At 45.2% G+C, this 13,589-nt stretch overlaps 1 protein-coding gene across 3 annotated transcripts; it reads right to left on the reverse strand.

Moving 5' to 3' along the window:
* Positions 1-538: 538 nt before the first annotated feature.
* Positions 539-13,189, reverse strand: ENC1 (ectodermal-neural cortex 1). 3 transcript variants are annotated; one of them, XM_069492825.1, is made up of 4 exons: positions 12,782-13,189; positions 10,052-10,195; positions 7,410-9,224; positions 539-3,123 (listed from the first exon to the last, which is right to left on the reverse strand). In XM_069492825.1, the coding sequence occupies exon 3, from the start codon at positions 9,209-9,211 to the stop codon at positions 7,442-7,444; it is 1,770 nt and encodes a 589-aa protein (XP_069348926.1). In that variant the 5' UTR covers positions 9,212-9,224; positions 10,052-10,195; positions 12,782-13,189; the 3' UTR covers positions 539-3,123; positions 7,410-7,441. The 3 variants fall into 3 exon arrangements, with proteins under 3 accessions (XP_069348926.1, XP_069348928.1, XP_069348925.1); XM_069492827.1 differs by lacking the exon at positions 10,052-10,195 and having other exon boundaries at positions 7,410-9,088; XM_069492824.1 differs by lacking the exon at positions 10,052-10,195.
* Between the last annotated feature and the right edge of the window lie 400 nt (positions 13,190-13,589).

Below are 13,589 nucleotides of genomic sequence, written 5' to 3' on the forward strand. Positions count from 1 at the left end.
GGCTTCATTTGGCTTCACAGGGCAGGGCCAGCAAGGACAGCTGTCAACTTGGATGCCAAGCGTACCTGAGGGGTTAAACTTGTGCTTTTTCTGTGCCAACAGAGAAATAATATGCATATATTTCCACTTACTTTAAAAGATTTCTAAAGCAGATGTCAGCAGATGAAAAGAGGATTGAACTCCAGCTCCTTCTCTAACAGCTTTCTATCAAAATATAACCCATATAAGGATTTCAAAACTAAATCCATTCTAATATAGAATATGCTATCTTAATATCATGTTTTGTGACTTTTTAGATTTCAAACTATAAATAAATCCATAGATGAGGTGTTTCGCTTTGCTTAAAGAGGTGCTCTAAAGGTCAAAAGTTTTATTTAATGTGCAAAATGACTTTAATAAATGTATGTGACTAAATGCTGAAATAAAGCACATTCAGAAAATATCTGAAATGATCCTCCTTCGATTAAACAAGGCACAAGTTTACCGTGCTGCCTGAAATTACGGAGTAGTCAAATAAAGACGAGACCCCCACACACAATGAAGAGAAAATCTCTAATAATTTATTGACCTTCAGTTTCACATTGTGAAAAAAAAAAAATAACAGTTTTACAAAACCTCAAAAATGTAGTAGTAGCAAACAAGTACACATGAACATGAACATTACTTCAACTTACACAGTTTTGTACGTGAACCACATATTCAACAGCCAAGAGAGGGATATTATGCAGCTCTAATCACTCTTATTCAGACAGGTGTCAAGCCCAGAGAAAAGGGGCTACACAATTATACCAGAAGTGGAAGGCTGCCCTTTGTTGTCTGTTTCTACAGCAACCAGTCCACAAAATAAGAAGAACCTTCTCTGTCTTATGCCAAGGTTTTTGTGTGTACTGTGCTGTGAATTGTATTTGCTTCAAAGTGTGGGACGTTTCACAGGGTGAGAATGGTCAAGTAGTGAGACCAAATGCCTGCATCAATTCAAAGAGCAGGAGTCCAGAAAGTTCCCTGCAGGCTGGGGGCCCACCCTTACCGAGGCTCCCTCTGGCTCACACAAAGTAATTAATAGAGGATTCAAGGACAGACCACAACTTTGAAACAGCTGCAGAAAATTCATCCTGCTTTCAGAAGCCATGCAGTGACACATACATCTCTTGGCAGATTTGCATCATAAACTACAGAGCTGTAACTGCTACAATATAACCACACCGACTATGCCGCCAGGGTACAATTAGACATTTGCATTGCTTAGAACACATCTAGGGATCAGGGACTGACTGCTGGAAAGTATTGTGATTCTTTTCTTCCAACAGCTCATTTTATTTTGGTCCAACTATAGCGCACTTATTCATGGCACGGACGGACAAGTACAATTAGTCTAAAGTCCTAAGGTGGAGAGAAATGTTAAGGATTTATCTGTCATTAGACAATGCAAACGAACTCATGATGTGAAAGGTTATCAGTCTTAACCCTATTTTCTAAAATACAGCAATGTGAGAAACATCCACGAAAGCAGTTCGAGTTGCAAACTCTGGTCTTCCCCCACACCTCTGAGGAAGCACCTATTTGAGACTAGCACTAACACCTACCACGGCACATGCTTAGTAAACAAGCACTCCAACTAGCAAAGAATGTATTCACAACAGATTCCGAATTCCACCGGAAAACCTCTCAACAGGGGCCACTGCTTACAATTCTTTGGTGTTTTGTGGCCAAATGTGTCACTTGTGCACCAAAGAGTTCTTTATTTTTTAAGAGATTTACCTAAGGGTGAGCACTGAAGTATACATTGTACCAATGTGAATATTGTCTTGGAGAACTTCTAGCACTTGTTAAATTGTTTAGCAAGAACAGACAACAATGAGTCCAGGTTAAGCAAATCTGATCAGTGAGTTAATTTACATCTGTGATGTTTCAGTTTTCCCCATTAGCTGTGGTTACGGCAAAGCATTCTTACAGGGTAATAAATAGATAAATAAATAAACTTCGGACAATGCCTTTACCTGTACTCTATATACAGAACTAGTCCATAGAATTCTCCAGGATTTCAGGATATTACACAAAGGAAAAAAAAAAACTGTAAAGCAATTTGGTCCTTTCCAAATTTCAGCAGCTGAGACTGAATTAGGTGAATCAGATGGGAGGTGGGAGGACAGAAAGAAACCTCCCCTCACCCCATCAACATGCCCTTACCCCATGAAACCCCACTAAAAGATGATGAGTCTAAGATTAAAAGCGATCTTCATGGTTTCTCTATCTCTAGGATGCAATTTAAGTTTGTCTTGTAATCCTTCCCTGTCTTGACATTGAAAAAGTCCACCCCACACCCCAACCCACCCTCCAGTTATACTCCAAATTGTAGCTCAAAAGTTTTCATTTTTGTGCAGCAAAGCACATCACCAGCCACAAAATGTGCAAAACATACAACCATTCACACACGTCCATACATGTGAAGACAACTGTAAGCATTGTTTCAGCATGCAGGCATCAAACAATAAATAGCTAAATCTATTAACAAATTTGTTAACAGCCAAGGGAAAAGTTTAAAGTCACTCATAAATAGGAAAGAACATCTACCAAACGGCTACCAACAATGTCCCCATTGTTCAGAAATCTTCCTGGGGAACACACCGCTTAGAGATGAGCCGAGAGTCCAGGGGTCCTCATTCTGCAGCCAGCCCAGCCAGCTTCCCTCCTGGACCCACGGTTGGGCTTTGAATCTCCCGCAGCAGCTGGCATGGAGACTTCAAGCTCGCTCCTCAGAGAGAGGTGACAACCATTTCAAATGTTACACATAAATGGCGGAGCCCATGGAAATCAAATGCTCAATATGGTACAGCAAGGGAAAAGGTCCAGCTCTTCTCTCCCTTTGAGAGGCTGATTCACGCTGACATTAATCCACAATTACAAGACAAGGACTAGATCACAGGTTCACTCATTGATATTTAAACCGTGTGCTACTTGCACTGAATATCCCACCCCCCACCCCCCTCCTTCATGTCCAGTTAGAGAATTTACAAGGTGCAGCGAGTTTTGCAGCAACTTCTTTTCCTTTTCTTCTTTCTCTTCATTAAACTTGGCCTTTCCAAGATAGAAATCTCATACTGTCTTGCCAAGTGATGGAATGACCTAAAATAGAAGGAAAAGAAAAAAAAAAAAAACAAAGAAGCATGAAGGATTTGTGTGATGCCATGGTTTTAAGATTTTTGTAAGGAGCCACAAAATTTTTTTAAAAAAATTAAACTTGGGACACATCTGGGCAATATCGCTTCTAAAGGTCTTAATTACATGTTCAGTAAGAACTGTGCAAAGATATTTAAAGTGTTTGCCTTAAATGCACACACATGCATGCATGCATCCATGCAGATGGCTGGCCTGACAAAAACTGTGGTGTCCAAAGAAAGACCTTCACTTCTTTCCTACACATATGTATGTTCAAATTCAAAACTATATGTCTAGGTGCTATGAGTTGCCACCTTCTGCTTCCAACATTTATAAAATTCCTTTCTGTGGTTAAACAGAGCCACTGTAAAGTCCTAGGGGTCAAAAGAAGGAGATTCCTGAAGATTCCAGACTAAATCTATTCACCATATAGAAGGCAGACATATTAATCCTCTTATTGAAATGCATCTCTGCTGTTCATTATGGCAGAAATCAGTCTCGCTTCCTTTCACATGACAACATATTCAGGCCTCAACAGCCCAAGGCTGGAGTTTATTCTCAAAGTTCATTCAGTCCACACTTAGGAGACAACAGCTATGGTATGCCAGTGAATGTAAATTCAAAGTACCATAGCCACAAAACCTGCAATCTTCATAGGAACTGGTATTTCTTGCACTACTCACCTTTCCCATTTATTTACTGCTGATTTCATATGGGGAAATTTTGCAGAGTTCTGTATTCCTATTGCTATAACTCTTAAGTATAGGCAAAGGGAATTCTGGAGGGACCACTGATTACTTGCAACGAATTCTTCTCCCTTTGCTTTTATGTGTTCAGAAGTCTGATTCATTTCATTAGTTGTTTCTTTTGGCTGTTTCACAACAGTGATTCAAGCTTTCAAGGCATTCCTTAGACTACAGTATTCATCCCCCACCCCCACCTCCTTGTTACCTACATATCAACATTAGGCCAAAAGAATGTATCTTGTCATAATATAAAGTTTCAAGACATTGCATACTCAAACAAGGAAAAAAAAAGAACACATACCACAAAAAGAAAAACAGAAGAAACAAAGCAAATCAGAGTCTAAGTGCCCTCAGTGCCACACAGCTCCATGAAAATAGAGGATAATCAAAGTAATTTCCTTCTTGTGCCTCCCACCCACTGACAGAGCAGCAGGAGACAGTTAAAATTTCCTTGGTGGATGAGCTCTTAGATCTAGGGAAACTTTTTGTTAACACTGCATTCATTCAGTTAGCACTTACATTTGGAGAGCAGAGGACTGAGGCCTGCCCAGCACCTCTTTAAGGCACCCCATCCAGCTCAAATGTTTTAGCACTATCTTGTGTGCAGTAAACTTTAGAAATTTAAACCAACAGTCTCCCTGTCAGAGACTGAAAGAGTGGCTTTGATCATGCGCTTACGCTTATGATGCCCTTTAAAAGCAGCAAACCTGGCCTTGTCAAATTTAGTTTTTATGTGCTTGACTCTCTGGCTGGTAGCACCAAGGGTGAGGAGGATGTTGTTTCACATATAAACTAACACTTTACTAGCTCAGTTTCCCAGGGACCGGAAGAGTGTGATTCAGTTCAAATCCCCAGGATAGGGTGCATTCAAGAGTTTGCCACTCACTCTGGGCTGGAAAAGGTGGAACTAAAAATGAAGTATAAAGATGACAAGCAGATAATAGTCAAAGAAACCTGATTTGGTACCACACACAAAGCTGATTCCACTGCTGTATCTCAGAGCAAGCTAGGATCTAAATTAAAGGGAGGAAAGAAAACTAAAGAGTCTCAAACACTTAATATAAGCCAAGAACTGGGCAAGCTATTTTCACCTCTTCCCCCCTCCCCCATTTATCAATTTATCCTAGTATAAACTGTCACAGATCTTAAGAGACTTATAGCTCAAACCACTCATTTGACAGAGAAGCAATCTAAAGTCTAGAAAGCTCTAGAACTTAACCTAGGACCAGAATACACATGTGGTCTCTCTCCTCTTTCTGCCTCAATTTCCTTACCTTGTTCCAAGGCTGCCGGCAAGTCTAGCCATTACCATTTTGATGCACCACCACTGAGTTGGCAATGTTTATGGCTCTTCTGTGCAAATATAGCCAATTCTGGACTAACACCCAACTAAGTGTGCTGTTAATTAATGCTTTTGCCTAGGAGGTTCTTTAAACCTGCTTTAGAGGTGAGTCATGCATTCATACTGCAAATGAAATAACCACTTTCAGAGCATTTGTTTATTCAGGATTACTGAGATGCCAGCAAGGCTGCAAAAACCAGTTTGGTGTGGGATGCTATTCGCCCAGTCGCTTCCCAGAGGAGGTATCTGAGGGTTCCTGCTCCTTTGAAGGAGTTTCATTCCAAGGAAGCATGACATTACTAACAAGTCTGCTAACCGTAACAGGCTGGAGGAGATAACTGAAGAGGTGAAAGAAAGAGATGAAATGTGAAAGTGAGGACAATTTTAATGAGGCTCTTAAATGAGGGGTACGAGATGGAAGAAGAAAAGACAAATGAGATGAGACCCCTCTTTGCTTAGCTTGAACTACCCCTCGATTTCCTTTTCTCCCTTTGAAGTCCCCTTCAAAGGTGTGAAACTTCCTAGGGAAAACAGCCAAAAGTTTCCAAGTAATGAGTTAGTTTTCATTGCAGTTCCTCCAAAGCAGTTATTTTCTTCTCTTACTGTTAGTAATAAGCCCATGAATCACCAAAACAAATCAACACGTTCCGTGTGCTCCGTGCTTAAGCCATCCCTGAGGCCGACCCTAAGAACACTTAATAGCAGCAAAGTGGCCATGAGCATTGCAAACTGAACTGCATAGACCTATTAATTACTTGGGCCAAGAGTATTATATACTCTTAAGTACACAGACAACCATTATGCACTCAAATATAAGACACAGAAACACAACCTTTGTTAGCCCTGATAGTAGGGTCAGCTAGACTGATGATTGACTCTGAAAAGCAGCAATGAGGGCAGTTTAGGTGGCTGATATATCTGTACATCAAATTCATACAATACAGCTATATCCTTTTACAAAGACAAACCTAAATTCCCCTTGCAAATTAATAAATGCCCTAAAAGGGACTCTTTTTTTTGGGGGGGGGGGGCGGACATTTTTAAATAAGTTAGTAGTAATTTTGGAGACAATAAACAAAGAATGAATTGGGGCAATGAATTCTTTAAACTCTATTCATTCCAAAAAAGATTTAAGGAGGCAAAAATTTAAGTATTAACAATGTATCACCTGCGATGATACCAACATGAAGCCCAGTTTTACCAAGTGGCAGTTCAGTGTGACGCTCAAGTGCTTACACTCTGGAGCCACACTGCCTGGGCTGACTTCTTGACCAACTCTACCATGTACTAAGCTCTTCGACCTTGGGCAACTTACCTAGCTTCTGTCTGTACCAGGGTTTTTGACAACATTTTTTTTTTTTAAGACTCAGGGTCTTGCTCTGTCACCCAGACTGGAGTGTAGCGGTGCAATCAATACTCACTGTAACCTCGAATTCCTGGGTTGAAGCCTTTCTGCCTCAGCCTCCTGAGTAGCTAGGACTACAAGAGTGCACCACTGCACCTGGCTAATTTTTTAGATTTTTTTGTAGAGACAGGGTCTCGCTATGTTGCCCAGGCTGGTCTCAAACTTCTTGCCTCAAGTGCTCCTCCCCCTTGGCCTCAAAGTGCTGGGATTACAGATGTGAGCCACCGGGCCCAGCCAGGGGTTTTCTTCTATAGAATGAAGCTAGTAATAATATCCCATGGGGCGGTTGTGATGATCAAATGAGATGATCCACATGAAACACACAGCACTGCTCCAGGCACACAGTGAGGGCTCAATCAACATTGGCTGGTATTATTAACAGAGGTGGGGGGGGGGGCCCAACCTAGTTGTTTATTGGAATCACCCGAAAACTTTCTAAAAATAATGGCCCCACTCAGACCAAATGAAACAAAGTCTCTGGGATGGTCAGGTTTTGAAAAGTTCTTCAGGAGATTCTGAGGCTCTCTTCTGAGATTCTGAAGAAGTAAAAGCTGAGAACCCCTGGCTTATGCGATGGGGAGCTGAAGCTGTGGTCAACACAAGCATTTAGGCTCTGGGGTGCCCAGTCTCTTACGTTTACGGCTTTTGTATTACTTCTGCAGCACGTGGTCTACGCACTGTGCCTCATTCCACACACTGAACTTTTGCAACTAGCCTAATTATATGCATACTTACATCCACAGCTAAACTCACTTCTTACCTCATGCTCACTTTCTTTAGGACTGACTACCTTTAAGAAGGCAGATGTTTCCAGGTGCTGACGAACGCAGTGGGGATCAGCGAGTACGGGACTGTGGTTATGCTGTTCCACACGTCCAATGTTGGATCGTAGCAGTCTAAAGTCTTGCATCGCTGAATGCCGAAGTATCCTCCAACCACGTAGAGTTTGTTTCCGGAGGCCACAGCATGACAGCTCATGCGCTTTGCCGTCACGTCTCCCACCTTGGTCCACTGGTAAGTTTCACTGTTGAATTTATAAGCAGAGCAGGCGGAGAACTCTGTATCTCCCCCCATAATAAAAATCTGGTTGCCCAGCACAGCTGCTGCTGTGTAACGCCAGGGCTGGGGACAGGTGGCTGGTACGGTCCACCTGTTTTCACACTGATCATAACACTGAACCTTGGGGAGCTTGTCATGACTGACGCTGGTACCTCCGAAAGCAAACAGCTTGAGTTTGGCACTCACTACTGCAGCGTTGCTAACGCCTTCTCGGAGTGGGGCCACCATGGTCCATTTGTTGGTTGTGGGGTCGTAATGTTCTACCTGCTTTAGCGAGACCGAGGGGGAGGCCGGGAGGCAGCCGGTTGCAGCTGTGTGCCCCCCAACCACGTACAGGCAGTGCTTCAGTTCAGCAGAGCCATGGCCAAACCTGGCCACCAGCATGGGGGCAGCTTTGGACCACTCCTCATGCAGGGTATCATAAACCCAGACATCTTTTGAGACCCCATTTTCAGACCCTCGCCCCCCAGTGATGTATACTTTGCAGCCAATTGCACATGCACTGAACTCTTTTCTTGGGCTGGGAATGTCGGCCTTGGGAATGATTTCTTTGGCCTTCTGGTCTACCAGATACAGCTTGTCACACATGAAAGTCTGTCCACCCAGGAGGAAGAGGGCATGGCCGGTTTTCCTAGGCCGGGCACAGAGGCTGGTCACCACACCATCATTCTGCAGGATTTTCAGTTTGCACCTGATGGCTTCTTCCACGATTTCCTTACTCTTTCTCTGCTTGGTGATGAGCTCCTCCATGGCCACATTCTCCATGAGATAGATGGCTGGCAGGAGCGCCAGCCTCACCGTCTGCAACAGTTCTGGGAGGTAGCAATACCGCTTCTTCAGGTCGTAGCTGATCCAGTTAATTGCAGACTCGTACACGAGCCTTTCATCTTCTGTCTCCAGCTCTTCACTGGACAAGAGCTGCACTACCATGTCCTGGGGCAGCTGGAGGAAATCTTCATTCTTCCTGATGGTCTGGAAGTTGCTGAGACACATCCTCCAGGAGAGTTCATACAGCTTGGTGCACTGATGCGCGTCGGACAGCAGCAGCATGCCCAGGCAGTTGGTGGGATGCAGGTTCTTTTCCAGGAACTCTGCACATGCATCCCGGATGTCTTGAAACTCCAGCATGTCACCAGCTTCCAGGAGCGACTCTGCGTTTTCTTCATTGATGATGACCCGTGAGGAGTATGCATAGTCAAGAAGCAGCTCCAAGACTTCCGGGTGGATGGAATTGTCGAAGTTGACTTCGCTGTCCTGGCTCTCTTTCAGGCCGCCACTGAACATGGCCTCAAAGTAGCGGCTGCAGGCAGCCAGCACTGCCCGGTGGCAAGGGAAGGTCCTGTTTCCAGCATGGAGAAGGACGTCGGTGAAGAGACGCTGCTGGCGTAAAAGGTTCAAGTGAGTGAGGACGCTGTCCGCATAGGAGGACTTGTGAAACAGATAGATGTTGATGGAGCCGCTGCTGGCCCTGGACTTGCGGTTCTCATGCACGCTGACTGACATTTTGTTTCCACTCCTAAAAACAAAACAAAACAAAACAAAACTATTGAAGGTGATGCTCCTGATGTTCAGAAGAGCAGATCAAAAGCAACAAGAGCTTTGGACAAAGACAACAGAGCACTTTGTTGCTGGCCCTGCTGCCTACTGTTTTGAATGGCGTGTGGCCATTCTAGTACAAAGCCAGAGACAACTACCTGCAAGGAAAGACATGCATTGTAATACTGTTGAGCTATTTGAACTATACAGTTAAAAAAAAAAAAAGAAAAAGAAAAAGAAAAAAAGGAAAGAAAAAAAAAATCACTGCTTAAAAGCAGGTTCATCTTGGAAAACCTGATTACCAACTTTCAGGACATTGAAGCCCTTGAGAACATAAAGGGCTAAACATAAGCCAGCAAAAGTCTCATTCTCACAGCTCCCTGTGCTCTAGTCCAGCTGATTCACTGCAGGCCATTTAAAATGCCAGGCCTCCTGCTCTCATAATGCCAGGATGGGCACCAGCTTTCATGCCCCATGCAACATAAAGCCATGTGTAAAACAAACACCTACTAATTAATTCCATTAAGAATTCCTCTGGTAAGATCCAATCACCCTGCACATACAGTAAATGGGAAATGTAAGGCCAACTTCTGCAATGATCAGACCTTTATTTAAATGTTACAGATAATTTCTAACCAGATACCCCTATCATTAAAGAGTTCTAAAAGCATCCCAATATAAACATTACCATATATTGATCAGCACAGAATGGATTCTGGCCACAATCACCGACCATCTTTCTTGCTCTGGACAGCTTCCAAAGTGAGGATTTGGCACATGAAAGGGAGAATATTTTGAGTAGCATACTCATGACTGCTGTTTTTCTGTTCTTCCTGCTTTGTACCAATTCTTGGAAAACCAGTTGCAAGAACAAAGGATCTATCCACCCCGCTCTTTTGATTAAATAGTGCATCACCAGGACCATTCCTATGTACCTGCAAATGCTGGCACCTGCATGTAGGGAATTCAAATTGCAAACATTGCTCCATTTAAATAAAAAAATACACACATATGTGTGTGTATTTTGTCAGCCACTGTTAACTTGGGGCCACACTAGAATTTATTTGCTGACTGAAGTGCTTTGCTCAACATCCAAATTGAAATTATAACTGAAACTAATGCTGTCTTTTGGCTTTCTTCAGTAAGAAAACTGTAGGGTGAAGATATAGGAAATGCCTATCTATCTTCAAAAATTGAATCACATGCCCCCACCCTTTTACACTACTCCTCTGTTACTTCAAAGGAATAAAGCCCTCAAGAAGCTGCCTGTCTAAGGGTTCCTAGGGGAGCTGTTTATCCCACTGTTTATGCCCAGAAGGTAAACTATGTGGCTGGTCACAGTATCTGTTCCGAACAGAGAACAGCCAGTCCTCACAGCACAGCTGAAACCCTCTGTGTTTCCTTCAACCATTCAGATGTTTATTTTTAAATTTATATTCCAAGAATTATCAATACCTACAAATGAATGATTTACCACAGATGCATGGGCAAAAATACTAGACTGCTCCTCCCCGGCCAGCTGTGAGACCCACAGTGAGACTTGGCACAGAAGACAACAAAGACAGGGGCATGACATGCCTTTATACACCAGCCTCATACCATTAGGTGATGCAACTTGTTTTCCTTTATTTTTGGAATGTAACTTTTCATTATGAGTAAACATGGCATAGTGGAAGAAAGTAAGTAACAAAGTCCTAGACTTTACAAAGCACCCAGAGGTCTCCATAGTGATTCGGGATATGAAAAATGCTAAGGAGCCAAGCCGCACCCCACCTCAATCTAAGCCTCTACCGTATAGTGCATTCTAACCCATGCCCAGTGCTCTAGAGAATGATCTAGGAACGAACCTATGTCAATGCACCAGGTTTCCAAGGTGTTAAAACATTTACTAGCATCCTTGATGCTCTACCACTGTAGTTATCATTTGAATTAGACCATGCAATCTGAACTATCTGCAGGAAGATTTAAGCCAAAATCTCAAAAGATTGTCTAAATACTCCTATGAAGCTGCCTCCCCTAGAGCTAATAGCAAACGCTGCCCTGACTGAAAAACCAGGCTCCCTGCAACTGGGTGCACAAGCATGGAAGTGCTTGCACATAGACCTGGAATCATGCTGGGACCAGAACACATTTCCCTGAACAATGGATTCTGCATGGTGTAAAACAACATTCACAACCAGACGCACACTTAAGAAAACAATTTGTTTAGAACACCTTAGGATATGGGGTCTGCATCTCTCTGCATCCAGTGTTTATGCTTCTGTATTTTCTAGCTTGGCCTAAAAAGCCAGAAGGAAGAGCCTAGCCTGTCATCTTGGGTACCATCCAGACGGAAAACCATCTAACATTCTTGCAGCAATGTTTGATTAAAATAAAAAAGTAAACTTGAAGACTCAAGGGAAATGACTTGCTTTCTGGTTTAAAATTATGCAAACATCAAAATATCAGCAGAAACCATTTATATAGTCACTTAAAACACACCTTCAATAGAAAATGAATCATCCTTCCGGCATTTTTTAAGCCCCCAGAGAAATAATATTTGCATGCCAAGTAAGTGGCCAAGAAAATGTACACATATACTTAACCCGTGTCTGCAGAGAAGACAGAGAAAAGGGCTGCTATTACTGTGAACATCAAAAGGGCTTCTAGTTACAGTAACTTCAGTTCACTTAATGCTCCTTAAACAGGCTTCTTGCCTCCAATACTTTGTGCACTGTCAAGACTCTCCAGGTTTTGAACCTGATCTCAATCCAACCGAATGAGAAACTAGGCAGACTTTCTTGGCCATTTACATTATTGATAACAATGGAACATTATAAATATCCTGTTAACAAAAATAGCTTTTTGTCATAGGGTCCTTCATAACAGTTACAACGCTATTTAACACGCTGGCCATGCCTGTGAGGATGACACCAGATTGCATGTCGAACAACTTCAATGCTTTATCTCCACCCCACCCACCAATTCCTATCCTTTGAAACTAATAATGTTACTCTACAGGCCAAATACTTGCACTGAGAAGAAAACTAGTTTTTCAGAATCAGTTTTCATTCATTCCCTACAGACATCTCCGCCGCAGTGAATGTGCTCGCACGCGGGGTGTCCGTGCATGGCCCCAACTCTTCTCCGAACCGGGTGGGGTGCAACGTGGGTCAACGATTCCGCACGCTTTGCCCTGGAGGCTGCAGGGAGCGACGCAACGCGACATTCACCCCCAGGAAAGAGCTGCTTTCCGTGAAGGAGGGAGGCTGACTGTATCCCTAGCTCGGCTCCTCGCTCCCCCCGTGGCTCTCCCGGGCGGTAGCGCAACCGAGGGGAAGCCGGTCGGCCCCTCCGGCGACGCCGGACTCCTGCTTGCTGCGGGAGGACAGCGACGGACCCCGAGATCTCCGCACCGAGAACAGCTCCCCCTGGCCCAAGTCGGAGCTCTTGGCTGCCCCGAGCATGCTCACCCCTAACGAACACACCCTCGCAGCCAAAGTAGCCCCTGAAACCCGCAGCGCCCGCAACAGGTCCGGGGCGGCGGGAGGAACTTACAGCTGTGGCGACTGGCCTCAGCGCACAACCGGCGGGGTTCTTGCCTCGGTCACGGGCAGTGAGGCGACGAAGCGGGCGTCTGAGCCCGGGGAAGCGGCGGCGATTGCTCGGGCGAAAGGAGCACGCAAGGGGCGCCTGCCGGGGAGAGGACCGCGCCCGGGGCGCTGGCGGTTCGCCTCGGCCTCTCGGTCCCCACGCCGCGGACCCTGTGCCCAAGACCCGCGGAGCGTCTCCCGGAGCGCGGGCAGAGCGAGCCTGCGAGCGCCGGCGCCGCGGAAGGAGGCGGGCTGTGCACTCGGGGGAGGGAGCTGGGAAGCGCCGTGCGCGCCGCGGCCGCTTGGCGTCTGGACTCGGTCTCCGCAGCGCCACCGCCGCACCGCCTCCTCTCCGGCTGCCGGAGCAGTCTGCGCCCAGCCGCCGCGCGCCCCGCTATAAGCGGCGGCCGGAGGGGAGGGGGCGCGTATGCAAAGAGACTGACACCGGGGGAGGGAGGAAGCGCATTAGCGCGGCCCGCGGTGTAGGAGGAGGAAGGGGAGGAGGAGGAGTGGGAGGAGGAGAGGAGCTGGGGAAGAGCGTGTCGGGGGAGTTAATCGGGAGAGGAAGCGGGGGAGGGGGGCTGCGGGTAGTGCAGAGAGACAAAGCGAACGCGCGCTCTCAGCCACTAGCAGCTGCAACCTCGCGGACTGCGATTAAATTAAGTTTTCCCGGGTCCGAGTGTCTGCGCCTCTCTGGGCCACCCTGGTTAATGGCTAGCCATGGAACTGAGGGACCCACCGCAGGGGAGCGCGGCCCGGGGCTGTGTGCGCTC

This window comes from Eulemur rufifrons, chromosome 17 (assembly GCF_041146395.1).
Source record: "Eulemur rufifrons isolate Redbay chromosome 17, OSU_ERuf_1, whole genome shotgun sequence".
In the NCBI taxonomy this organism is placed as follows: domain Eukaryota; kingdom Metazoa; phylum Chordata; class Mammalia; order Primates; family Lemuridae; genus Eulemur; species Eulemur rufifrons.

Coding starts and splice junctions, on each gene's coding strand:
- ENC1 (XM_069492824.1), bottom strand. CDS start 9,211: ATGTCAGTCAGCGTGCATGAGAACCGCAAGTCCAGGGCCAGCAGCGGC.